General features: G+C 39.9%; 1 protein-coding gene across 4 annotated transcripts in view; it reads left to right on the top strand.

The window, feature by feature from the left end:
* RABEP1 (rabaptin, RAB GTPase binding effector protein 1) overlaps positions 1-26,972 on the top strand; it is a 44,141-nt gene that overhangs the window by 8,690 nt on the left and 8,479 nt on the right. For 2 of the 4 annotated variants that reach the window (XM_042879624.1, XM_042879627.1), the window contains exons 2-13: positions 9,663-9,791; positions 11,703-11,906; positions 13,165-13,325; positions 16,534-16,653; positions 17,512-17,647; positions 18,429-18,607; positions 19,576-19,701; positions 21,521-21,988; positions 23,731-23,835; positions 24,586-24,702; positions 25,065-25,163; positions 26,414-26,554. In XM_042879624.1, the coding sequence (XP_042735558.1) occupies positions 9,663-9,791; positions 11,703-11,906; positions 13,165-13,325; positions 16,534-16,653; positions 17,512-17,647; positions 18,429-18,607; positions 19,576-19,701; positions 21,521-21,988; positions 23,731-23,835; positions 24,586-24,702; positions 25,065-25,163; positions 26,414-26,554 (1,985 nt within the window). The remainder of the gene's footprint in view (positions 1-9,662; positions 9,792-11,702; positions 11,907-13,164; positions 13,326-16,533; positions 16,654-17,511; positions 17,648-18,428; positions 18,608-19,575; positions 19,702-21,520; positions 21,989-23,730; positions 23,836-24,585; positions 24,703-25,064; positions 25,164-26,413; positions 26,555-26,972) is intronic. The other 2 variants (XM_042879625.1, XM_042879626.1) reach the window with 2 other exon arrangements.

Raw genomic sequence — 26,972 nt, 5'->3', positions numbered from 1 at the left:
TGTGATTCTGCTTGTTGAGGTGCCCCTAGAGTGTGCGAATGGAAATCAGGATTTGTGGAAGTCCGTTTAGCACTTTAAAATGACAGTCATAACATCTTTAAAAGAGAAAAGGAGGGAATGTATTTGGGCTACACCAATCTCAGTTGCCCCCAGGAAGTACAGGGCAGAAGTAAGGTCAAGCTGTTCCTTTTGGCAAGCTGCATGCACTGAGGTTTAAACAGGTTATCCAGCTACACCCGTAGGCTGTGGCTTTGTGTTGCAGCTCAGGCAGCCCAGGAGGGAGCAATCCTTGAGATCCTCCTCCTGGAGTGATGTCATGCTCCCATAGGTGCCCTTGTGCCCACTGCATGTTGGTCTCATTGCTGAGCCAGTTCTGCTCAGCCACTCAGTGGAAAGCTGCTACCTGCTGGATTAAGGATTTTAATTGATTTAGTGAAAGGCCTGTTGAGCTTCAGGTCTGGTATAAAGGAAGGGGTGGAGACCTGGTGGCTGCTATGTGGATGTCCAAGTCTCGTTTTCACAGTTTAAACCAGTCAGCAGCCCTGCTGTCTTATTTGTGGCAGTTCTGATAAATGCTCAGCCACGTGATGAGTGTGAGCAGATTCTTGGTTTGGCTGAGAATTGGTGGTTAAAAACCCCAACCCTTCTGTTTTTGCTGTGTCATGTCGCAGATCCCTGTACTGCCTCAAGGGTTCTTGAAACACTTTGGGGATAAAGGGAATGTGCTCAGGGGGAGATAGGAGTGCTGGTTACTCTGTCAGATGACCACCAGCACTTATAACTACAGGCTTAGTATAGTCTTTATGTTTCTTATACCCTAGGTATATTTTAGTTGTTTAAAATCATGGAGTCACAGAATTGTAGGAATTGGAAGGGACTTCTGAAGATTCCCCCTAGAGCAGGCTACAGTGGAGCTTATAAGCAGGAAGGGGAGTGACCTTTTACACAGTCTAAAGTGGTAGGATAAGGGGGAATGGCTTCAAACTAAAAGAGGAAATTTAGATTAGATGTTAGGAAGGAATTCTCAGAGAGTGGTGAGGTGTTGGAACAGGCTGCCCTGAGAAGCTGTGGATGCTCCATCCTTGGAGGAGTTCAAGGCCAGGTTGGACAGCCTGATCTAGTAGTTTTCAACCACGTCCACAGCAGGAGCATTGCAGCTTGATGATCTTTAAGGTCCCTTCTGACCTTAGCTGTTCTACATTCTGTGATTCTGTATGAACTCAGCTATCTCATGGTCACTGCAACCAGGGCTGTCCCCAGCCTTCACATTCCCAACCAATCCCTCCTTGTTTGTAAGAACAAGGTCCAGCAGCACACCTCTCCTTGTTGGCTCCGCCACCTGTGCTAGAAAGTTATCCTCCATGCACTGCAGGAACCTGGACTGTGTATGCCTGGCACTGCTGCTTTTCCAGCAGGACTGGTGGTTGAAGTAGCCCATGAAAACTCTCTAGTTCTCCCTTTTTATTCTCCGTGCTGCATGCATTGATGTACAGGCACTTCAGGAAAGAAAACAGCAGATGTTGCAGGTTTCTCCAGAGGGTTGCAAGAGGATCTGCCATAGCTGCACACACTGTTGAGATGCCTGGCCTTTTGGCTCACGTCATGGGGAGCAGCTGAGGAACATTTGTTGTTTTTCTGGTTGGCCTGGCTCATTCCCCAGTTGGCTGCAGTGGTGTAAGCACTGCCATTTTGAACCTCGTGCTCCAAGTCCTTCAGTTTAAAGCCTGCCTTACTAGGTTTGCCAGCCTGCTGCCTCTTCTGGACAATTGGATTCCATCCCTCTCTAGCAGGTTATAATCTTCATAGAGAATCCCATTGTCATAAAAGCCAAAACCCTCATGCTGGCACCAGCCACATAGCCAGGAATTGATATGCATTATACTTATATTTCTGGCTTCCCTCTTTCCTCCAACTGGCAAAACTGAAGAGAAGATAACTTGGCTGGTGTTCTTCTCTTGTGCTCCCTGGGCTTTATAGCCTTCTTTGATTTTGCCCACTTTCCAGCTTCGTGTGACACTCATGCCCACATGAGAGAACAGTAGTCCTCTGTAGCACTCTCACTGCAGGCTGCTAATATGGTTCCTTCTGGCACTTTCCACAGGTGTCTGTATCTGTAAGAGGTTTGTGTCTGGTTTTGGTAGTGGAGGTTGTGTCTGGTTTAGCAGCTGGAGGATGGAGAATGTTGCTCTGTAAATGAAAAGTTCATGTTGGAGGAGGGATTTCTCTCTAACTGCTAAGAAATTCATTTGGTGTTAAGAGGTAGAAAGAATACAAATAAATGGAATTGTGGCAGTGTTTCCTGACAAGAAATAGGTTATCTAAACTTGGGGGAGTAGTAGTAGTTGTTCTCAGGGAAACTATTAAACTGCTGCAGAAACCTTATTCCAAATGATAAGGACTGTATCCTGTTCGTTGTCAAACAAAGATGTTAATCATCTTTTATTAGTTGTCATACTGTACTTATCACCACAGTGTCTCCATCTGGCAGCCATATTTTCCAGACCATTTATCAAGATTTATGTCCTGTAAGTGGTTACTCAGAGGCACCACGTGTTTGTGCCTGCAATGGGCTCTTCTGAGAACTAATGCCTTTGAAATTACTGTTCCTTGAAATTAAATCTTCACCTGCCCCTTTGCTTTGGTTTATTCTCTGACTACAAATCTGGGGGGCCAAATTCAGTAGGAAGGGATAAGGAAGCACAGAGGGGAAGAAATGTGATATTAATTCCCTTATGTGGTGCTGGTTCACATTCATAGCTCATGAGTTCTAAATGTATTACTGCGATTTCAGAAGCTCTTCTTGTACCTGTGAAAGTAAATGAATACATTCTGGTAGCTGTGTGTGGAAATGAGCTTGCACATCATTTTTGATTATGTCCATTTTAAAATTGCCTAAAATATGCTGGTTTGCTTTCAGTGGTAGTTTCCCCACACCTGTAGCAGTGGTAACCCAGAGAAGCTATTGCCCATATAAATGTCATGAACCGACCCTCTGTTTTTCTCTGCATCATTTTCTGTTAATGCTTCTGTTATTGCTGGTCTGCCCTCGTTTCTCTCTCCAAGCGAATATTTCACTTTTGTTACCTTTGTTTGAATTTTTCAGTGTGAGGTCATCTTCAGTTTGTTCTTTCTGCACAGGAATTGGGAGGCATGGTGCTTGGGTCTGTAGCCTGAATGCTCTCAAAGCTGCACCTCAGCTACCTGGCAAATAGCAGCATGAGATCCTACAGTAGAGGCACCTAGGAGAAACCTGGAATTAATGGAAATGGTTATGTTTTGTATATTGCATTACTTCATCAGAGAGAACAATGCAGCACGGTTGTTTTGTGTTGTTTTTCTGAGAGCTGAGTCACCATTTTTTCACTTTTTTTTAATTTTTATTTTTCCCAAAAGAGGACAGCCATTAATAAATCTGAGAGGGATGTGATAAATATGTTAGAAGGAGTCAAAGGAATTTTCCTCCCTCCCACTGCAGATGAGTCAGCAATTGCATTATCTGAAAGAAAATCGGTACTGGGTTTGTTGTCTGGGTTTGGCAGATGTTTACATTTTAAGAAAACATTTATGATGGTGTGTTCAGAATGGTGAATTATGTAAGTTGTCCCCTCTATAGTGGGGTGGGTATCAGAGTCATTCCCTAAACGTCTGTCATTCCCAAATAAAAACATTTGACCAGAACAGCAGATTTCTGCTTGTTTATAAAAGCAGACATTATCCACTGTTGACATTTTGTTTTTCTTACCAAGGTAAGATACTCTGGAAACCTTAGTGTTGAATGTAATTGCCACATGAAGTAGTTTTATCCTGTTTGGGATTTGATGGCTGTTTTATACAAGTGATGATTAGATCTGGGAGTGCAGAAAAGCTTGGCAGTAGAGTTCCAGCATGAAGAGCACGACTCATTCATAACTTCACTGTTACTTCAGTCAAGAAGGATGGAGCTACCTGGCTTTGAAGTGCTCAGGTAGGGGAGTGGATGGCACTGCTGGAGGTCTTGTTTGTGGGCTGAGGGAGCATCTCCTGTGTGTATGCTTATAATAGTTGTATGGAGACTGTTTAGTTTACCAGGTGATGAGGCAGGACTGACTGATGAAATAAAAGGAGTGGTGAAAGCACTCGTGTGTGCTGACATGTCTGACAGTTGTGTTGTTTCAGCTTAGATACTCTATTAAATGCTTGAAAAGCTTTGCCAAAGGAATCAGGAAGGACAGTGACTGCAGGGTATGTAGATCCAGGCAAGCTTTAAGCTGACAGTGGTGCAGACATGGCAGCACTGGTGCTCAGCACAACCTGTGAAACTTTGTAGGGAAGCCTGAACACCACTTGGGTGCTTAACCTTCGCTGTGTTCTGTGCTACCATCACCACGCTCCTGTTTGCTCGAGCAGTGACTAGTCAGAGTAAATGTACACAGCCTGCAGAGTAAACAGACCCTCCATAAACCCAAGGAATCATTGAGTTTTATTTTTGCAGAGAACCAAAATTGGTTCTCTTATAACGTACAGTTATTCCCCTTGCTTCAGCAATTTTTCATTTTTATAAGAAGCACAGAGAACAGGGAAAATGCTTGTGATTGCAGTAAGATTAATAACTCACCTTTCCATTTTGTGTCTACAGATGGATTCAGTGTTTCTGTTCACTAAAATGTGGCTCACTTGCTGTTGACTTTTGGGACTTTCAGATCTGCACTGAAGCCTGCCAACATTGCCAAGATTTACTTTTGATTGCAGTAGCATGACCATATACAGCCAAAGTAATTTCTTTAGGTTACCATCTATCTTGCTGTCTATTTTACGTTTCCAGCACTGTGATTGATCCACTGCTGCCCTGTTTTAATTGTCACTTAATCAATGGGCAGAGTGGGGTTGATATGCTTGAAAAAGAGCGCTAGTAGAACCTGCTTCTGTGATGAGCAATGTGTGGCAGGTCAGACTGTGATGGCAGAAGGGGAATGCCCATGGGAGAAGAAGGTGATTTTAGCAAATGAAAGATAAATTACTAGAGAAGAAATTCAAGCCCATTTCTGTCCACGTGAATGTATGTAAATAACTGCATTCCCCTGATAGTTGATGTGAGTGACCACTGTTCCACTGCATTCTAATTTAAGCAGTGTTCAACTAAGCGTAAACCTGAAGTTAAACTGAAGTTACCTGGGGCCAGAATGACTAAATGTGTGGAAGAGGTGAGCATTAGTCACTGTGTGAAGTGGGCTTATCGAGCTGGGAGGGGTAAAGCGTGAGTCCCATTCACTCAGCATAGGGTGGACATCAGGGAGCCGGATCTGGGCAACAGAGCAGCAGCTGCCTGGTTTTGTGTCTGAGGAAAAAGGCGAGGGAGGCAATAACAAAGCAAGGAAGTAGTTAACATGTTGTGTGTGCAATAGGAAGGGGAAAAAAGCGGGAAGTGGTAGTGGGAAAAAATGGGGAAAGGAAAACACTATCTTTGCTTTTCTTTCCTTCTTACAATTCACTATGTAAATATATTACAGGATAATTTTGGTAACAGTGATTGCACATCAAAGATACAGGACAGCATATTGTGTACTAACAAGTACCAAGCGACATTCTTGGTACGTGGATATCAGAAATGCTTCTGTGTTCCTCTGCCTGCTTTATGTCTGCAGTGCTGGATGCAGCAGGGCCAGATGTGGCTTTGGTGCTGCCCCAATGGTGTTGCGCTGCGTGGAGCTGCCCCAGCTGCTGGATGGTGAACTGGATCTTCAGAGGTGCACCTGTGCAGTGCAGCTCAATTGAAATGGTGTGAAGATGGTCATAGAAACAGCTGTGTGGGGTTCTGCGATATCATACCAAATGCTGCTTGGTTGTTAAAGCTATCTAAGTACACAGCATTAATTATGTAATTCAGAGAACCCTTGTTTTCTCCTCCCTTTGATGCATAAGTGCTTTTGTTTTCTTCTTCCATACATGGAAAAAATAAAAAAGATAGGGCTGCCCCAGCAGGAAAAGGAAGAGGTAGAAAATGACACGGGTGACTTTTGTCTCCTAAATATTTGCCAGACATACAGCCTGTGTCTGATCTGCTTTTCAGATTCCAGCTAATGTAGGTCTGAGTTCTTGATGTCACGTTTGATACTTTAAATATCAAGTGGAAAGTTTTGTGGCATTAATTTTATAAATAGACCTGGGACTCGAAAATAAACGTACCGATAATCAGCTTTGTCTGTCTTTAATTCTGGGATGGTCACTACGTGTTTGTGCAACTGGAAACTTTGTCATGGATAAAATGAATCCTTTTGGGAGCTGGTTTGTGGAGCAGCACTTAAGTAACAGATAAGAAATGTGTGTTCATTCATGTATTTTCCTTAAATTGAATTTTTTTTCTGTGTACTGGTTTAGGAGAAGGCTTTCTCTGTTTTCACTCTGTTTTCAGTGTGTATTTCACTGGTCTCACAGACTTCTTGTACATTGAAGACTCCACTCTTAAGTGAATTTTTCTGCCCTTCTTTTGAGTTCTTCTGCCTGTTAAGCCACATAATGCAGCACACTCAGCATTAACCAGAGATGGTGATCCCTGCTTCTGACTCAAAGTATCAATGCAACATCCATGTTGTTCATTAATAGTTTAATTGGCATGTATGACCCTGTCATCAGTCATACCTGATACTCTGAAGAAAGCCTTATTTGTAGCTAATGGTTGGGCAAAATGACTTCTCATTTGCTTGCTTGATTTTTCAGTTTGACCTGTGAATTTTAAGTTAAGCTCTTCTCAGTGCTAGTTCAGGAGTTGTGAAATGGGGTCTTTAGGTTTTTGTTTGTTTCTTAATGAGATAGGGTCCATATTAGGTATTCCATTCTCCTGCTCCTGTGAGATACAGCATGTTCCTTGCTGAGTTGGATCTTGTGTGTAGCAGCAGATCCTGTTTCAGCTGGGCACAGCTCCACCAGAGCCGGCCATACGCCGCGCTGTGTTTATTAGGTACTTCCCTGGTATCATTAAACATTGGTAGCTGACGTTATGTGTGTCGAAATGGGAGCACAGGCACAGTGACTAGGGCAAATTAGTGAATGCTTGTTCTGAAATGAATGGTTGTTGGTGGTTTGGGTGCCTTTTTTTTCCGTTTTAACCAAGTCAGTCTGCAAAGGGAATTAACTTTTCTTTCTCAGCTCTGTTACAGGACTAGAGTGAAGTGAACCGCAATTCAGACCAGGAGTTCACCTGCAGTTGGTAACAGCCTAAGTGAAAATCTATGAATATCCATTTCCTGCCGTCAGGGTGTTTCAGACAGGCTTTAATCCATGTAATTCAGCCTGTGGTCACCTGCATATGACAATTTGCATTTGGGCTCTTTTAGAAAGTAAACTATCTGTGTTGCTGTCATACAAATTGTACCTACAGAGAAACCATCTTGTGAAAATATAAGCATTTCTATGTGGTAGAAAGAAGGGAGTTGTTGTGATGTCTTAGAAAAGAAACCTTTTCTCTTTATGCATGTTCATTTCAGGGGATTGGCACATTATATAATTTACTGTCCCTAAGCACACGTCTCATGTTAGTGAAATGTGGATAACACTGTTGTGGGGAATGGCAAGATCTGTCCTTAGCTGCATACTGCCTACAGGTGGTGGAACTGCTTTATTCCTTCTATTCAGATATGGAGTTTGATGTTAGTTACCCCGCTGTGCTGATGTGTGGCCTGCAGGTCTCCTGTTTCACTGCTTGCTTTTCTCAATGCTGCGGATGGTTTTGGCAGCAGCCAAAGCACTGCTGTGCTGAGGTTATTCATTTCTTTCTTTTACAACTATCCGTCAGGCTGTAGGGAAGGGCAGCACTGTAAAAATTTGAACGTTTGAGGTTTAATTTCCATTTCCTTTGTGATGACTATGCCATGCCTCTCAGTTTGTGTGGGAGGATTTCAGAAGGCTGAACTCACCACTGCCCCTGCTTAAAGCCAATGAGGTTTCTGTTCTTGCCGTGTGCTCTGCCCTCCACCCTCAGCAGTAGCAACTCTCATCTTGGAAAGTAATGTAATTTGGGTGCTCTGCACAACTCAGGTTTGCTTTCTGATGTGAGCAGTAGCACTGCTCACTGCAGAAGGAAGATGGAAGGGATATAGGCAAGGAAACACAAGCCAACCCTTCCCTTCAGGTGACTGCAGCAAGAGAGCAAAGGTAAATCTCTAGCCTTGGGAAGCACTTTTGCTGCCTGGGCCTGGCTCCACGTGTGCTGTTTCTATCCTGGTTAGATCCACCCACTTTCTGAGCTCATGAGAAGCCTTGATCTCAGTGAGCTGTCTTTTGTCCAGGTTTCATTTTCCAGAGAGCACTCCTGTGCAGTTGGCTTTGCAGAATGGAAGCTACACATACCTATGTCTGACATGGAGTCAAGTAGATTATTTAAGTACTGTATTTTATAACAGCACAAGCCCTCGTAACCAGCAGTCAGTAAAACATACCAGTGCTTTTAAAACATCCTTTTGTTCATGTCTGCACTTACTGTAAGTCATCTGGTACTAAAACCAAACATAATTCATACTGTCTTGGTGGCATTCAGCATCCAGCATTTTGCTGCTCTGGATCTGCTGCCAGCAGAGCACAGGTCTCAGTGATGCTGATGAAGCTGTGTAGCCTTTATGCTGTGTTTTCATTCACTACTTGCTTTTGGTGGGAAGTGATTTGGGTGGGATACGTAAGCACGTGTGATTGATCAGCATTTTGTGTATCTAGTCTGTGTCTAGTGCTGCGTAAAGGCTATAACTGAAATGAAGTGATTCAGCTTTCCTACAGACAGATTTGGAACACATCCATGAATTGCTTTTGTAGAACAGATAGAGAACTGCTTAGAGGAGTGTTATTTGCTCAGAGCACCGCAGCATCCAGGTGGGATTTATTTGAGCTCATCTGCCTCTTGTTTCTGTTTTGAAATTGAATTCTGAAGTGTGCAGTAGGAAACCCCCTGGCACCTAAATGAGACCTGTACTTCTTAAGGTGCAAAGTGCTTAACGTTGCACATAAAGATCAATATTATATGTTGGTTGCTGTGCTTCTTATCCTGTGGGATACCATAGCAGGATTCAATGGTATTGTACATTTATTTCAGTAGTGGTCTCATTGTAACAATTATTACGTGTTGTGTGAACTTCATACTATTCCCTCTGCAGTACTGAAGACAAGAGAGCTTACAGCATCTTATTCTACCTCATGACTTTTTTTTTGCTTTGTTCTTCTGTAACTGTTAGGTCAACAACTGTCATTGCTTTTCTTTGACCTCAGCCTTTGAGAATGCTGTAATTTGCTGCTCCACCTCCACGTGCTGCTCCTGTGCGTGGTGGCTAACTTCCCAATGTCTTGTGAAAAAGCACCAATAGCGATCATTCTGCCACTGATTTTTTGGGGTATATTTTTTCCCTGTTTCTTGCTTCAATGTATTTACAGAAGTGTGATTTTCTAAGGGCAAGTGATTTGTTTGAATTCACTGCCATACTCCTCTGTGTGTGTGGAATCCTACTGCAGTTTGGTGCTGAAGTCCAGGACTTATCTTCCCTTGGTACTCAAAGAACTCTGACTGCTTGTTCTGATAGGTTGTGGTATAACAGCTGAGCTAATTTATAAAGCTACTCTAAAAACCATGAGCCCAGAGCCTTCAGTTTGCAGAATGGGATGCTATAACTGTTAGTGACGTACCTTATCTTCTGTTTTATTTTTAGTTGCTCTTCTACAACGGGTAGCAGAATTGGAAAAGGTCAACGCAGAATTTTTGCGCACAAAGCAGCAACTTGAGCAAGAATTTAATCAAAAGAGAGCGAAATTTAAGGAGCTGTACTTGGCAAAGGAAGGTAAGTTCTCAATTATCTGAATTATTTTAATGTGTAATGAAACTTTAGCTGTAAATAATCCCTAGGTGAAAACTAACTTCTGTTATGCCAGCTACTATTCCTCATTTGTCTGTGCACACTGCTTGCTTTCTGTTTCTCAGTTTGCTGGAGGGTAACCCTAACTAGGATTTTAAGATTAGGATAGTTGAGGTAATTGACTTGCATGCCCATTAGGAGATAACACATTGTTTCTGATTTGCCAAAAATGGAAAAAATGGCACTAAGTCTTTTAAAGAGAAATATGTAGTGGGAATGCAAGATCTGTGCAGAAAGTAAGATTCTGTTGATGGCCATTCAGCTTCCAAGAATGAATTTTTAAAATGAATGTGAAGATTCACCTTCATGGGTAGGATTCAGCAGAGCACCTTGCTGTAAACATGGGAACACCAGCGCTGCATCTTAATACAAACTTTTTGAAGTCACAGCGTGCTCATTCTGTCTGAACAGCAAGTTAAGTGGAAAGTAGACAGAAGTAGTCTAGATGTGTGCTGTTTGTACTTTGTGGCCAGCTTTTTTTAATGTATTAATTTCCATCTGAGCTAGAATGCAAGCAGACAAACGTTAAAGTTTTAATACTAGCCAAGGGCATTTATTCCAATAACGTTGAACCATGTGAGCTCAAATAGCCAATGAAGACTTAGAGAGTATAAATAGTTGCTGTTCTGGGAGCCAAATTGATTTACTTCTAATTCTGATGATCCTTCTGTCCTTAACATATGAAAGGAAAATCAAAAAATAATACATTAATATTGCAGCTGCTTGTCTAAGCTTATGAGAGTAGAAATACAACAAGCATAATGAAGATCAGATCATGCAGAAGGCCTGTTTCTTTGTGTTTCTAGCAGCTGCATGAAAGGAAATTTAAGATACAAGACACTGGTGATGAGATCAGCAATAATTGTTTTCTCAGAACAGTCAAAAAATAGAAAATAAAAATAAATTATAATTAGAAAAAAAACCACATGTACCAAAGTGGAAGAATACCAGAGAAGAATATACAAGCAGTTTCTCTTCTTGTTTTCTTTTTCCCCCAAAGCTTATTTTTTTTCCCTGTTCTCTAAACCCTTTCCTAAATGTACACAGGGACTGTGGCAGCCTATCCTTAATATTATCACTTAAAACCTAAATAATATAAATTATATAAATGCCTCAGGATTCTTTTTTTTTTTTTTTTATTGCTTTTTCCTAAACACACAAGGATTAGACTGCTGGTACTGAGGGAAATACATGCAGACAGCTTGGTGCTTGTTGTATGCTTGCCAGGGATTTCTGCTAAAAGTGATTGCTGTTGACATAGGCTATGTAGGCATGAAATAATTTCAGTTGAATGTATTACTTTCTCTAGGAGAAACTTAGTTTTAGTGCAGGTATGGTAAAAAGCGAATTAAGCTGTGTAGTTTTCCTATGTGGGCTCCAGGCAGTGTTAACAGAGCATTTCTATTCTAGAATATGAAATGTTTTATACAAATTCAGAACAAGTTGGTGTCAAGAATGAGGGAAGAACTGTCTTCCTGTCTGTGGATCTTATCTTTAATCTTCATCATAACTGAATAATACCAAACTAGTTAAAAGCGTGGTTCATTTTCATCACGCATGCTGATTCATTGGTTGTATCTACAGTGTCCATTTCGTGGCTACATCAGTAAGGAAAAAGCCACTTTTTCTTTAATAAAGGGCAAAGACAAATGAATTCAAGGAAATATGTTCCCTGAAGATACCTGCTAACACTTGTTTACTTGTTATGGCTGGTTGCTTTAATATCAACACTTCCCTCACCCCTCATTAGTGCATTGCTCTTTGTCATAATCACTATCAATACTCTTCACGCTGAATTTATTAATCAAGCTAACTGGAAATAATACTTCTTTTCAGAGGACCTAAAAAGACAAAATGCAGTGCTGCAGGCAGCCCAAGATGATCTGGGACAATTGCGGACGCAACTTATGGAAGCTCATGCTGAGATGGAAAACATCAAAGCTATAGCTACAGTATCTGAGAATACAAAGCAGGAAGCTATTGATGAGGTGAAGAGACAGTGGCAAGAGGAAGTAGCTTCACTACAAGCTATTATGAAAGGTAACTTACAACCAGACAAGCTGCTGCTGCTAAGATCAGATGCCTCTTGAGTATACTTTCAGTGTGATTCGTGCTTGCTCTTGCATGTGATATGGATAGCTGCTTCCTATGGTTTGGCACAACTAGAATACAGAAGAATCGAGCTTCACTCCTACTCTTGTCAAAAAGTGCTTGGTTCTTCTTTTCTGTGAATATGGGAATAGAATTTGGAAGGGATCATGGCCGTGGGAACTCCCATATATATACAAAAAAATTCTGAGGAACTGAAAATACTTCGTTAGAAGATTCTTCTTGAAGATACGCATAGTATGCATAACTTGACAAGACTGAAAACAGCTTCAAGTTGACAGCATAATTTTCCTCTGTTCTATGTGAACACAGCTCTGCTGTCAGACAGTTGTGTTCCTCCAGTAGTATAACATAGACTCCTCCCCAGGCTAGTTACTGGATGTGTTGCTCTTTTTCACTTGTGGGGTGCTGTGTTTTGTTTCTGTTTTTGTTGATGCTCCTGAGCTATTCTGTATTATGTTTGCATGTTGCACAGCTGTTCTTCCTGAAACAAACTATGTGCAAGGAATAAAATGCAGGATGTAAACTGGGGACAGACTGTTGCCATAAATGGCTGCTTTCTTGAAGATCACAATATCCTGAGCCTACAGCCTGCTGTCTGTAGGCGTTGTTTCCATCTTTTTATAATGCTTTTCCTCAAGAGAACACAAATCTTCATGCATATTGAATAGACAAATTTCTATTTATTTATGTTATACATATGTACATGAACTTAAATCAAGGCTCTGTTGTGCCAGCTGCTGTATATATATAAAGACAGCTTCTTACCTGAAGGGTAGTAATAATAATAGGGAAATGGAGGGTTTGAGAAGTTCTAGTTGTTTCTTTGCATTTTAGAACAAAGAAGCATGGGTTTGGTAGCTCGTCTTGTTGATGTGCTTGAAGGTACAAAATGTGTTGCTGAACAGGATGTTAAACATGTGTGCTCTTTGGAAATTAGGGATCACACAGTTTGGCAGCTTGTTTGTGTTATAGCAGCGGCCCAAACTGAAATGTGGTTCCTTTGGATCTTTTGCTTCTGTGGTTGTTTTTTGGGATAAGAGTCAAAGGGAGGAGAGGGCAAGAGAGACTTCACTGTTGTTACAGTTTCAGTTAAGTCTGAGAAACCATTGGCTGGTTGGAACTGAAGTTAATAAAGCTTTATTTTTAACTTACATTGAAATTAAGTTTTAGAAATAATGTTTTATAGAGACTGTTCGTGACTATGAGCTCCAGTATCATCACAGGATGGAACAGGAACGAGCTCAGTGGAATCAGTATCGCGAAAACGTGGAGCGAGAAATAGCAGAGTTAAGGAGACGACTGTCTGAAGGCCAAGAGGAGGAAAATCTCGAAAATGAAATGAAAAAGGTATGTTGAAATCGAGCTCACCAGCTTTTGTTTGATGGATTTGTGTTGTTACCCATGTGTTTGTTGCTAGACCCTGCTGTAAATAGCTTGGTTCTGCCAACTTTCAGCCCATTCTTCGTGCTTCACAACTTCAAGATTCAAAATTCTGTGCCTTGGAACAGTCCACAGAAGTAACTTGAAGTGCCTTGTGTTGAGTATGTTGATTTTTTGTTGCATTTGAAGTTTTTCAGGCGGGAAGGAGATTGAACTTGTCCTAATGGATCAGGTTTGGAATCTTACATATAGTATGATTAAATACTTTTGGTTGAGTGAATTCATCTTCTCAAAAGGCTTCAAGGTATTCTAAGACTTTTTTTTATGCAACAAATGATCTTGTATTGGATAAAGAAAAGAGTAGGCTAATATCTGATAATATGCCACGTCACTGCATTTCCACATTTCTGCTTTCTGTCAGCAAAGAAACAGAGCACTGAATATCACAAACGTTGTATGTTAATTAGAATTCTACTAGGTCTATATTGTAAAAAGCAATCAGTATTAGGGTCTCAATTGGAATTTATTTTCTGAGACTTATAAACGAGATTCATGAATCTTGATAGTTTTTGTTGGATATTTTCTGCTTGGTATTTAGTGACTCTTCTTTATGTAGTCCTTGATTTATAAAGATGGGGGTTTGAGTAAAGCCTATTTGATGCTGTTCTGTCTACAGAATTACTGCTGTTGGATTTTTAGGGCATAGCTTTTTTGTTTGTTTGTTTTAGAGTTGGTTTCAGCCCTGCTGAGAAAAAGAATTTTGGCAGAAACTGCAAGGGGAGGATGAGAATTTGATCAGTGTGATGGATCCCTTACAAAAAAAGATAATGCAAATTTCATAGTGCAGAGGTCTGACTTATTTCCCATCTGGACTCAGTGATCATGTAAGAGTTGGAGCTGCAAGTTGCTCAGATATGGAGCAGCTCTCCTAAGCTTAGTAGCTTTGTTGTTGTCCAGTTTGCATTTAAAAGTTTAGGATAGCAGATAAATACAGTCTTCAGCTGTACTTCTTTCAAGTGGAAATCAATTTTACTTGTGATCCTCTGGGAAGTCTGATTGACTTATCAGTTGGTGATCAATATGAGCTTGAAAAGCTTTATAGGTCTGTAAAGCAGAGGAACATGTACTTGATGTAACACGAGGGGTGGGGAAATCTGTCTCCAGAGTGCAGCTTGAAATAATTGCTTAAACTGCTTTCCATGGGTTTTTTAATGTTCTTCCTCTCTAAACCTGCACCATTTTTCCTCGAGGAGACTGAGAGTAAGATCAAAATTAGGAAAAGGACATTGAATTTCACCAAAAACCAAACAAGCAAGTCCCAAGCCCACAAAAAGCTGTGGTTGGGTATCAAAATAATGAATATTCATGCCACAGCTCTCAGTGAGAAAGGAAGAATTTTCTCCATCATTGGGGATTTTGTGCTTGATGACTAGTAATCAATTCCTCATACAAAATGGTATTTCTGTCTAACAGAGATGAATTCATCCTCTCTCTTCATATTGTGTGTTAAAAAGATAGATTTATTTTATCTCAAGGCATGAACTTGGGAAGAGTTTTTAAAAAATATTTTAATCTTCATTTCTAAAGAATCTCCAAACATCACAATTAATAATAATAATAATAATAGTAATAATAATAGTCTGTGTATTAGATCATGTACCAGCATACAAAATCCAGTTATTCTTAAAACTAGCAGAAAACCATCTTGATGTCTTGCATTGACAGTGCTGGGTGAGCTGAGAGGAATTGGAAGAGCAGATACAAGATCACAGGTATCATGTTGCAGTCCAGGATATTCACCAGCTTCTAACCTTCTTGGCTCAGTGATATCTCAGTTCAGATGTGTTCTGTTTGGTTATAAGATCCTTTTTAAACAGCAGAGGAAATCCATTAACTGTAACACCGTAAAGCAGTGTGAAGTCAGACTGGCGATGGAGTGTTCTTGCAGCCATCATGAATAATAGGGAGCGGCTTATTCAACAGCCCTAAAGATAGGGGCTATCCATGTCCTGCTATAGATAGGTTTAAATAAACAGAACTGATAGAATAAATGAATTATAAAGCAATACTTGAAGCTGGACTCCTTCTCCCATCTGTTCAAAAAGTGTGACTGATGATTTGCTGGCTGCCAGCGTGGGGCTGTGTGTACATGTGACTGTCACATGCCCCCAGTATTGAATTCACTGGGACATGTGATTTCCCCATGTTTCCTCAAAGACTTTATTTGTACTCTTTCTGCACTGATAAAATACAGCAGAAGTGAGTACAGCATGAAGAAAATCATGTTTTGCCTATAGATTTTCTTGACAGCCTTTTGTAGTCCAAGGACCTGGTAGCATTTCTATATATTATAATACTAATTTATTTTTATACTATTAACATTTTTTTCTTGTCTGATCTGCTCTTGGAAGTCTTGTGTAGGATGCAGTCATCAATAAGCTTACCAGAAAATGAAAATCCAGTGAATAGGCTAAGAAACCTACATTTTAGCCTAGATTTAAAACAAGGCATGACTGTTTTCGTCTAGCACTTGTCACGTTTGATCAGGCTAAGTGTCAGCTTTTCAAGGTTCAGTTTTGGGACACCCTTTTCTTCCCCCCCCATCCATTGCTGTGAATTCCTCTAGTAGCAAATAGAGAAAATCTGAGCGTTCTCAGTCTCCGTGCATAAAGTCAACCTTAATCAGGTTAAATTCTTCCTGGCTTATTAATCTTCTCATTCTGTTGCCCTGCTTTGATCTTTTCAGAACTGTTATTTATGTCATGGAAATGTTTTTGATAGATTGGCTGTATATGATTTTTAAATACTTAGTATGCTAACACCACAAATTGATGCTGCATCAGTAGTAACTTAATGTTGAAAAGTAATCTTCCAAAACAGAACAAAGCTGCATTATGTGTTACTTCATTTCATAAGTAAATGAATGGTCAGTAACTTCAGTAACTCACCCTGAAGTTCTTGTGATCAGTTTCTTCACGTGTGCCATGAGGCAACATGCTGCAGGTCTGTTAGGCCTTTAATAACACCAAGGGTAAGCATTCTGAAATGCATGGCCCCTGAATTTTCCTGCAAGTATTGAGAGTGATGGATTTCGATCAGATATCGATGGCCCAATCCATGCATGGATTTGAAATTTAGTTGCTAATGGGTTATTCATAACTTGTGTTAATTTCAGGCCCAAGAAGATGCTGAGAAGCTTCGTTCAGTTGTGATGCCTATGGAGAAAGAGATTGCAGCATTAAAGGAGAAGTTGATAGAAGCTGAAGAAAAAATAAAGGAGTTAGAAGCATCAAAGGTAAGATAGAATTGTAACCACGTCCCAATCTGAGTCTTGCATCATGCTTGTTTGATGCAGATAAATAACGGCAAATTTTGTAAGAAATAAAAGTGTGCATTGTGAAGCTCTTCATGCACAATACTTTTTTTTTGTCCTGTAGCACAAATACCACATTTTGCCTATAGGCATTTCCCTGTCTTTCTGTTTTCAAGGTTGGATTACGTGTGTGTTATCCCTGCTTAGACATGACTGCATGATTTCAGCAAATAAAATGGCACTCCAGAAATACAAGTGCTTTGCACTTTGTTGTAATTGGTTTTGGTTTTCATCCCATCCTCTGTGAACAGATTTTCCTTTCTCTTCTGCAGACTCGCATGGATTTGAATGTTGCTTAGGTTTTTTTCTTGCCCATTCCCCAACTGTCTTATAGTTAGGTTCTCTAACTGCTCCATTTTAGATCGTCTCCACATCTTCTTTTGAGTGTGAAACCCCAAACCAGACATATTGTGTAGCTGTTGGTTTATCAGTGCTGACTGAAGGATTACTTAATTGTCTGCGCTTAGATGTGTGCCTCTTTACCACTTTTTGGTGCTGCCACTATTGTGATCTAACTATAGAAACCTTAGTGAAGTTCCTTAAAAGTTTGATTTAGTGGAATTCTAATGAATAATTCATTCAGGGGAAAAAAAAACCAAAACACAACACCCTGCAAATGCTGCTTCAACACCGAGAGCTGAGAGCCTTTGATTTCCAGAAATGAACTGCTGTCCTCAGCAGCTTTCTGATACCCAAACATGTGACCCTGACTTCTAACCAAAAGGGAGAGCCTCCAACCATTACTTCACTGAGATTGTGTATTTCACTTTTTTTATTGAGGTTAAAGAACTGAACCATTATCTGGAGGCCGAGAAGTCCTGTAGGACAGACTTAGAGATGTACGTGGCTGTTCTCAACACGCAAAAATCTGTCCTGCAAGAAGATGCAGAGAAGCTGCGGAAAGAACTGCATGAAGGTGCCTGTCTAATGATAATCCTTTTGACTCTTGGACTCTAAGGATGCAAAAAAAACCCAACAAAAACAATCCACCAATATGTCTGTTACTTCTCTTCTGATTTCTTATATGAGTTGGACTGTAAATAAATAAATAGAGGGCATAGGGGAGAGTTATTTAGAAATGTGAAAGCTTGTGGACTGTTTATGAAAGTGTTGACTTTGGAGTCCTCTTATCAGTTCTCTCCTTCATAAATCCCATTTACTCTATCTAGAGATGCTGTTGAATTTGTCTTAGGTTCTCGTAGTATTGCAAGCTTTATTCTTACTAAAGTGATTTTGGTGTCCTTTATTTGTGTAGAATTATGAGCATTATTTCTGTAATGTAATCTGGGGATATGTCTCCCTGGAATATCTCAGTTCTGAATGCCTTGTGGTAGAATGGATGTGGAAATGCCCGGAGGAAGCAGAATCACATGAAAAACAGAATTTTCTGTTGAAATAAATAGGGAATTAGACAATCTTTTAATATCAGCATTAAAAAGGAGAATATTAGAGCCCATGATTGAAGTGAAGGCATTAGTTTTCTAACTGGGAAATCTTAAAGTTGTCAGTAATGCATTCTTTTTCTCAAACTTGATACAGGAATTAAGAAAAATTCTTATTTCATCCTTAGTGGTTGTTGAACAAAGCCATATTGTTTTTTATTACAACAATAATTACCTCTGTTTATGAGAATGCCTCACTCAGGAGGAGTCATTAAAGAATTCTGGTTCAGAATGATTCTTTCTGTTCTTGAATAGTCTGCCATCTCTTAGAGCAAGAGCGACAACAGCACAACCAGTTGAAACACACATGGCAAAAAGCCAATGACCAGTTCTTGGAGTCCCAGCGTTTGCTGATGAGAGACATGCAACGTATGGAGATTGTGCTGACCTCTGAGCAGCTCCGACAGGTTGAAGAACTGAAAAAAAAAGATCAGGTCAGTCTCTGCTTGTCTTGTTTTCTTTTTTCTCTCTTTCTTCTTTTTTCATTACTGTAAATTTAGTGTAACAGGTATAGAAAACATATATTGGAGGAAAAAGTTATTGATGTGTGTTTCCAAAAAATGACAGCTGACAGTTGAAATAGAAGTTCTCCATTTGAATGACAGCTGATGATTGTAACAGAAACACTCAGTGTGTTTGAATATTTCAATACTAGTATCTGTAGTAGCCTTTAAAGTAACGTTGCTAATATTGTTAAGTGAATAGGTAATAATATCCAAAAGTTGATCTTGGAGGAAGAAACTGTCATCTGTGGCATAAAAAAAATTGTTAAGGTGTTACAGGTGCTAAGATAGGAGGTTCACTTCTGTCTAGGTTTTTGTGGGTTTTGGGGTGTGAGTTTGTTGGGTTTTTTTAGTTCTCTCACACTGTGTATTAGTATTTTGATTTTGTTTCCTATGGTGTCTTTGTTTGATTTTTTTTGTCATATTGCAATGCTTAGTGTCATCGAGGCACTTATTTTCATGCTTGGTTTGAAGGTCTGTGTGATCTTTAGGGATGCACTTAGTGCGTGTTACCAGGTTCTGTACAATAACAGTGTAAGAGCTGTGAGAGCTGCTTATTTGGTAATTCCCGTAACAGGAAATTTGTTCTAAATATTGCATTATTTGATTAAAATTGTTCAACTAAGCAACAATTGTCCACTATTTAAAATAAATATACTTTAAGTGAGTTTGTTTGCCTTGTGGTATGAACACTAAGTGACTTTTAACCAAAAGAACCCCCTGAAGAGGTAACTACTGGGATTTTAACAACAACAACAAAGAATGTGAGAAAAAAGCAAAACCAAAACCCCATTCTATTGCTGCCTTTCTTTGTAACAGTTTATGATGAAAGCTAATGACAACTCAAGTAAAGCTGAACCTTGCTTATATAAATTCATTTTTTGTCAATTGATTTCCAGGAAGAAGATGATCAGCAGAGACTTAGCAAAAGAAAGGAGCAGAAACAGAAAGATTCAGATGATGAAACGAAAGCTTCGTGTTCTTTAGCCCACGAGGAATCCCTTACCCAGTTCTCTAATGAAGAGGTAAAGCAATTCAGAGCAGCTTCATGTACTTGTTCATTCCTCATGGTGATGATTACAAATACAAATACCCTCTGTGCCCTTTGTTCTCCATCTCTTATAATTCATACTAAGCAATAAAAAAACCTTTTGAGCTGCACTTGAATACATAAATTTTAATGAAAATTGGAAAATGATTCTTTAAAATCATCTGAGAGTTGTGTTAGAAACTGTATCTACCTTCTGCATTCTGGGTGTTAACTGCTGTTAAACTCTTTGGGGATTTACAGCCACCTCCTAAAACACCTGAATTTTCAGCATTAAACCAGTTAAATCTGAACAGGAACCAAGCATTTTGCAGCTGATTTGCTAACTTATTTCTTGAATTCTGTACTAAATTTACACTGGTTAGACAACTGTGAGGTCACTGATGGCAAATTAAGTCATTTACTTTAGCGTGTGCAAAATAGCACGTGTGCAAGTCTGTGTGTTATCTATCTATCTATCTATCTATCTATCTATCTATCTATTTTATATCCAGATGTATCCAACTGTGCAAGCTGGGGATTGGGCCAAATCTGTTCAGCAGGCAAAAATAAGTTTTTGTCAGTCAAGCCAGGAATGGAGGCTCAGCACCAGGTTTTTGCTGAAGCCACCTGAGTTGTGTTCGTAGCTTCACTGCACAGCCAGAACAAGTGATAATGCTGGATGTGGTTCGTTAGCTGGTGCTTTTGGTGTTGTAGGAAATGGTGTTCTAGGACAAGCTGAAATTGCATTTGAGATTTGCTTAAGGTTTTCACTTGTGAAGCAGAAGGACCACTGAGCACACAGGTTGGAGCTTGGAAGCAGATGTCAGAGTGGGCAGTTATTTCTCCTCTTCCGCTGTGTTTTGCTTGCTTATCCATTTTGCTAGTCTGTGTTGGAGCTATTATGGAATCTAATATTTTTCTAAAGAGACTTATTTTCAGTGTTACTTTCTTTACTTGCCTAATGGCAAAGCAGAAGTGTACAGTATTGAAGATGTTTTGAAAACAGTCTCCTGCTTTTTAAATAAAGCATTGCTGGTGTCTTTTCAGTGCTACAAATAAATAAAAATAGATCAAGAGACTTAATGTTCCTTATACAGGTCACAGGACCTGTATAAAAAAGTATAAAAGCTACTGTGGCTTTTGTTATTGACATTCCCCAGGATGCTTTTCTACTTAATCTTTGCCTCATTCCTTTTCAGTTTATTTTATGTGAAAATGAGACTTTAAATATAGCATTAAAAAACAAAAAACCAAGAACTTATTTCTTTTGCAATATTTTGTCAGACTCCTTAAGCAGAAGAAAGAGATACAAGAGAAATATTCACTTGTCAGCATGAAGTACATTTTAAATACATCATTCTTTGCTTGCTTTTACATTGATGTTAATTTTTTTTTTAAAGTTGAGCAGACATCCAAGCATAGTTCTGAAAGTGCAATCCATGCACTGTTTCTCTGTTCTTTGGATTACAGTTCTGGAAGTGATGCTGCAGGTTGTATCTCTGTTAGTGGAAGAAGTGCCTTGTTTCAAATACTAGAAGATGTAAGGTGACAGTCTCCTTGTAAGGGAGCTGGCAGGAAGACAGATTCTTACAAAAGCACTCTGTTAACAGAAGATTATTTTTCTTTAATGGTGGCTGGTACATTTCAGTTCTGTATTCTTTTTTTCTGCAGTCTTTAGTTTAGCCATCAGATGCTTTTACTAAAGCCAATTTAAGCCTCCTTTTAATGCGCCTTATATTTGGTGTCCAGCATTTCTACTTGTACCATGCTTCTAGAGTGGAGTACGTAACTTCTTCCTTATTTTTCAATTACAGGTGCATTTAAATAGCACCCACAGCTCAGTCCATTCGTTGGATGCTGACTTGCTTCTGTCTTCTGGTGAATCATTCAACAAATCAGAAAACGATATGTTTAAAGATGGACTACGAAGAGCACAGTCGACAGACAGTCTAGGGACATCTGGATCTTTACAGTCCAAAGCTTTAGGATACAACAACAAAGCAAAATCTGCTGGGAACCTGGATGAGTCAGATTTTGGACCACTTGTTGGAGCAGATTCAGTGTCTGAGAACTATGATACAGCTTCCCTTGGGTCTCTGCAAATGCCTAGTGGGTTTATGTTAACCAAAGATCAGGAGAAAGCAATCAAAGCAATGACACCAGAGCAAGAAGAGACTGCTTCACTGCTTTCCAGTGTTACACAGGGAGTTGAAAGCGCGTACGTGTCTCCTAGCGGTTACCGCTTGGTGAGTGAGACAGAGTGGAATCTGCTGCAGAAAGAGGTGAGTGCCCACCGTGCCTCTGCTGTGAGCATTCCACGCGTGGCAGGAGGCTGTGTGTTGTGGGCTGCCCGTGGGAAAAGGTTGCTCAGTTCTCCTGGATGTGCTTTACTTGCAGTCAGGAAATATGTGGCATCATACGTAGCTATTCACTTTTTTCTCCCGGAATATTTCTATAGGTTAAGCACACTTAACATAAGGAGCATTGATGGGCCACGTTCATGTGCCCAAGTCAAGCAAGTCAGCTTTATTTGATGCAGTGTATTTAGGGGAGGGTCTTGCAGAAGCAGCTGTTGATATCATGTGTGGAGGGAGCTGGGGATGGCTAGGGAGGGCCGAAGATTAACAAGAGGATCTTTTGTTATGCTGAGGATATTTACTGAGGATTATGCGCGGAGTGCGATTTAGAAATGAGCAACCAAGATATGCATAGCACACACATCTAGTACAAAGGGAGCTTCATAACATTGTCAGGGACTTGCATCATTAAAAACCAGTTATGAGAGCAACAAGCAACAGATTAGTGTTAATGCTATGCCAGCTTCAGTATGGGTGACCAAGGAAACTGGTGCTTCTGGGTGTTCTGCCTGTCAGTTTTACAGCAGCTTTGTATGATGCCAGTTTAAAGCCTGCATTTGGCTTCCTGCTGAAAAGAGCATTGTGTGGCTCCTGTGCTTACTGTTTCCAAAGAGAGGCCAAAGAAGTAATGCTTCAGGGGGAAAAAGGGAGGCAAAGAGAAGTCAGAAATGGGTAAAGGCACGACCAAGGTGCTAGGGAAGTGGAGGACAGAGTGCAGGTGGGAAAAAAACAAGCAAAGGACAGATGAGGGATGAGGTGAAGCAGTGATGATATTTTATTTCCTCAGCTTCCTGAATTCAACTTATAGGTAAATCATAACTTAAAAGATCTTTGCAAACCTATTGTAAAATTGCTGGGTTTTGTCTTGCTACTACTTTGTAATACCTAGAGGAAGAATCTGTTTTGCTGCAGTCCTCTACTCTTGAGTATTACATGCCCTGCTGACATTTGGATGACATTTCACTCCAACCCTTTTGTAGAATTTGGAGAAGAAACACCCTGTTTCCCACTTATTTCTGGAGGCAGGAGGACAGGCAGGGGGCATGCAGCTGCTGCTCTGTGTGGGAGGCATATGGAGCAACAAATACAAATGAGCCTTCAGTGCAGCCCTCACTGCAGTTAGAACTTGAAGAAAACTCCCCTTCGTACCCATCATGGCTGGCAAACTCTGTTTGTTTGCTGCACACCTGGACACTTTTTCCCCCCTACTGTTTGTTGTTTTGTTGTTTGTTTTAAACTTTTCTTTCACTTTCTTCTTTCCCAACTATTATTTTAGCTGTTATTTGGTCTCCGATATTGAGTGTAGTGGGGAAGAGTCTGAAACTAAATAAATAAAAGTCTCTTCTCTGAAATGTCTGTTTCTACCCAGGTAGTTATATGGTCTGTTTCAAAAGGATGCTCTAAATGACCCAATGAATTCTTGCATGTCCTGGCTTACTGCTCTTGTGCTAGTAGTAGGGTTTGTGCCAGGAAGAGATGATGCACAGCAGCTGCTTTACATTATCTTGTATTTCTACCACAACTTATTCTTGCTGTTACATGATTCTGCTGCTGACTCTTACCGGTAACATTTTATGAACACACAACACATCTGAGAGTTTGTACCACTCCTGCATTCCCTGAAGAAGTTTGTAGCCCTTGTGGCAGGTGACAACTCTGTTCTCCAGGTGCAGAATGCAGGGAACAAGCTGGGTAGGCGCTGCGATATGTGCTCGAATTATGAGAAGCAGTTGCAAGGTATCCAGATTCAGGAGGCTGAAACAAGAGACCAGGTAGGATTTCTTTTCTACCTGTAGCAAGATTTTGATAGCTGTAGGAGTTATAGCATGCAACAATGAGCCATTTGCTGTTTTATTTGTTGCTTTTATCTTGAACAATGCCAGCATACTTGAAATCCAGATAACGTATGTAATTTTATTACCATGACAATAATTTGTTATATGATGTTCATGACAACAAACCAGTCAGTGTATTTCTTAAATATTTACCACAGAAAACCATTTTACTCAGTGCTACAAAATCATGTCTTAGAGGCACTGTTCTATAAAAAGATGTTGTGCTCATGCTGAATTCAATGTCTTTCATAATTTATATTTTAAAATGTTTTTCATGCATTAAATTCTATTATCTTTGATACTGCAAGAATTTTTAATAGTAAAGGAAAAATGAGAGGACTTCATCCTAGCAGCATAAAATGACTGTAAAGTACTGGAAAAGGTTTGTTTCTTGCCATATAGTGAAGAACAAATTTCAGATTTGTACAGAAGGTGTGAGTCACATTCTGCTTTGGAATAAGTGATTGAAGTTATTACACAGCAGTGCTCCAGAGCTGTTTGATGTCCTTTTTCTTTATAGGTGTAGTCAGTGATGCACAGTTTTTTTGGAACAGCAGAACTTCTGTGTTGCATAGTATTTTGAGGGATTGGTTTTATTGCTTGGGGTGGGATGGACAAGCTATATTTCTGTTCAGAGAATGAGTACTCCCCAGATTTATGGAAAATTATTTTGTTCTAATAACATAGGTGAAAAAGCTGCAGGTGATGCTGAGGCAGGCTAATGACCAGCTGGAAAAAACAATGAAAGATAAACAGGAACTGGAGGAGTATATGAAACAAAGTGCTGAAGACTCCTCTAATCAGGTACAAGCATTTTGTAAAGAAGCTGGTAGGAATCAAGAGACGTTATTCAATAGTGTGTAACAACAACTCTTTCTTGTCTTCTGTTGTTCTTGGGTGAACTACCTGCTGCAAAGGCAGCAAAGATGACCATTTCTGGGGTTAGCTGAAAAAGAAGAAAAGAAATGTGACATCACTTTACTGAGAAAGCAATTAACAAGATCAATTTTAGTGGGTTAGTTTGAAATGGCAAAGCATATGTTAGCAATTGTAACAGGGAACTTCAGAATGTTGTTCTTCAAAATCTGTTCCATGCTTTATATCTCTGTATGTGTTTATTTTTGTTTGATTGTGGGTTTTTTCTTGTGTGTTTTTGTTTTTTTAAGATCTCTTTGCTAATGGTTAAATGTCAGAAGTCAGAGAATTTCCTCAATGAGCTGCAGCAGGCGTTTTCTCAAGCAAAGAGAAGCGTGCAGGAGCAAATGGTAAGACAGCTTAAACCAAGAGATCACTTGAATGACACTGTTTGTCTAACCTCTGGGTCTCAGAGTGCTTGTAAAAGACTGCCCAAGTCTGGCTAGGGAGTGCTCTGTGTTATAACACGTAAAAATACTGACCATGTGAGCACTGATACAGTCTCTGAGGCTAGTCTATCACAAATCAAATGTGTAGGCACATAGATGAATATCAAGCTTACTAGACAACTATTTTTCTTACCTTTCATGTATATTTAATATCCCATTTCACCTCAAATCTGAAGACGAAGTAGACTTTCTTCAGCTTGAGATGAATGCTCAGTGTTTTAGCAGGTCAGACTTAAAATATCAGCCCTAACACCCAGAAAGTGGTATGTCTGGGAGCTTACTTTTTAAAAACTATTTTGAGTCTCACGTAGGAATTATGCCAGGGGACAGGAATAGGACCTCATTTTCTAGGGTAGAATGAAGTCTGACTTCCTTAAACCAATCAATTCCCTTCTGTATTGGAATCAGGCTTCTTCTTTTCTCCTTCCTTATGCAGCAGTGCTAGGAGGAAAGATTCCTTCCTCTCAATCTTAGTATTGCATTTCTGGCATCCTGCAGGATATCACTTGTAGATACGTTCTGTTTGGTGTTCAGTGTGAGGTAGTGCCTACTGGAGATGCAGGAGATTCAGAGAACGTATTGATCTGCGTTTCCTTTTCAGAAGTGTCCACCTACAATACTCATACAAAAACATCTGAGCTATGATTCCTCTCAAAAAATTTCACTGGATTTATTTATTTTGTAATGCAGGCAAAACTATGTTTTCTTAATACTTGTTCTTTGCAAAGGATGAGCTGTTTGACGTTAGAAGGCATAGGAGGCAGCCTCCCACCGCTGGAAATTTCAGGTTGAGTGTTTAAGGTTAATAACCTGAGCTTACAGCAGAGCTGTTACATGACTTTAATAAACAGCTCTGGCAGTTCCTGAAATGTATTTTCTGCATGAGCACAGCTAGCTAATGGATAAATATGGAAGAAAACTGGGAAATCTGTCAGTCCTGTGTTTACTGCTTGCTTCTTTTCATCTGCCTTTATTTCTAATGCGTAAGCCAGGCAGCAGAGGGGATTGATAATTTTGATCCACAAAACCATTTGTTTCTGTTCTTTTACAAAAAATCCACCAGACTTTTGAAAGCAGTGATATTAAGTAGGGCATGAAGAGATCTGAACATGATCCTAAGTGAGAACTTATGCTTTTCCTTTTATTGGAAGGCTGTCCTGACGCAGTCAAGGGAGCAGGTTTCAGAAGAGTTGGTGAGACTGCAGAAAGATAATGAAAGTCTTCAAGGAAAACATAGCTTACATGTGTCTTTGCAACAAGCTGAAGATTTCATTCTACCAGAAGCAGCAGAGGTAAAACATTTTTAAATCATTAACACAAACACCACGTGTGACTTGTCACTGGAAGATGCTTCTTTATCCAAAAGCTGCCTCAAAGCAGTATGCTGAACAATATTCTGGATTAGAACCCGATATTCTATGATGTACAGAACCATTTATCTGATTCCCACTGGTGATTGTGAGCTGTGTTATGAATGTGCTTCAGAATATAATTTCTGTTATTCTGACCCAACAGCTACTTACTTCTTAATCTGCAAACCCCTCAATCACCACGGTTCCATTGCAAGTGTTGATTCACTAAATTAAGTCCATTGTTTTATTTTCTGCCTAGGCATTAAGGTTTAAGCCAGTGATAATCATGAGCCTTGAAAAAGCAAGAGATATCCTGTCTATGTCCACTCACTCACAACTTGAGCACACCAAGCTTAAA

This window comes from Lagopus leucura, unplaced genomic scaffold, assembly GCF_019238085.1.
Source record: "Lagopus leucura isolate 7727_CA_CO unplaced genomic scaffold, USGS_WTPT01 Super-Scaffold_100024, whole genome shotgun sequence".
Taxonomy (NCBI): Eukaryota; Metazoa; Chordata; class Aves; order Galliformes; family Phasianidae; genus Lagopus; species Lagopus leucura.
This window is presented reverse-complemented; position numbering and strand designations above follow the sequence as displayed.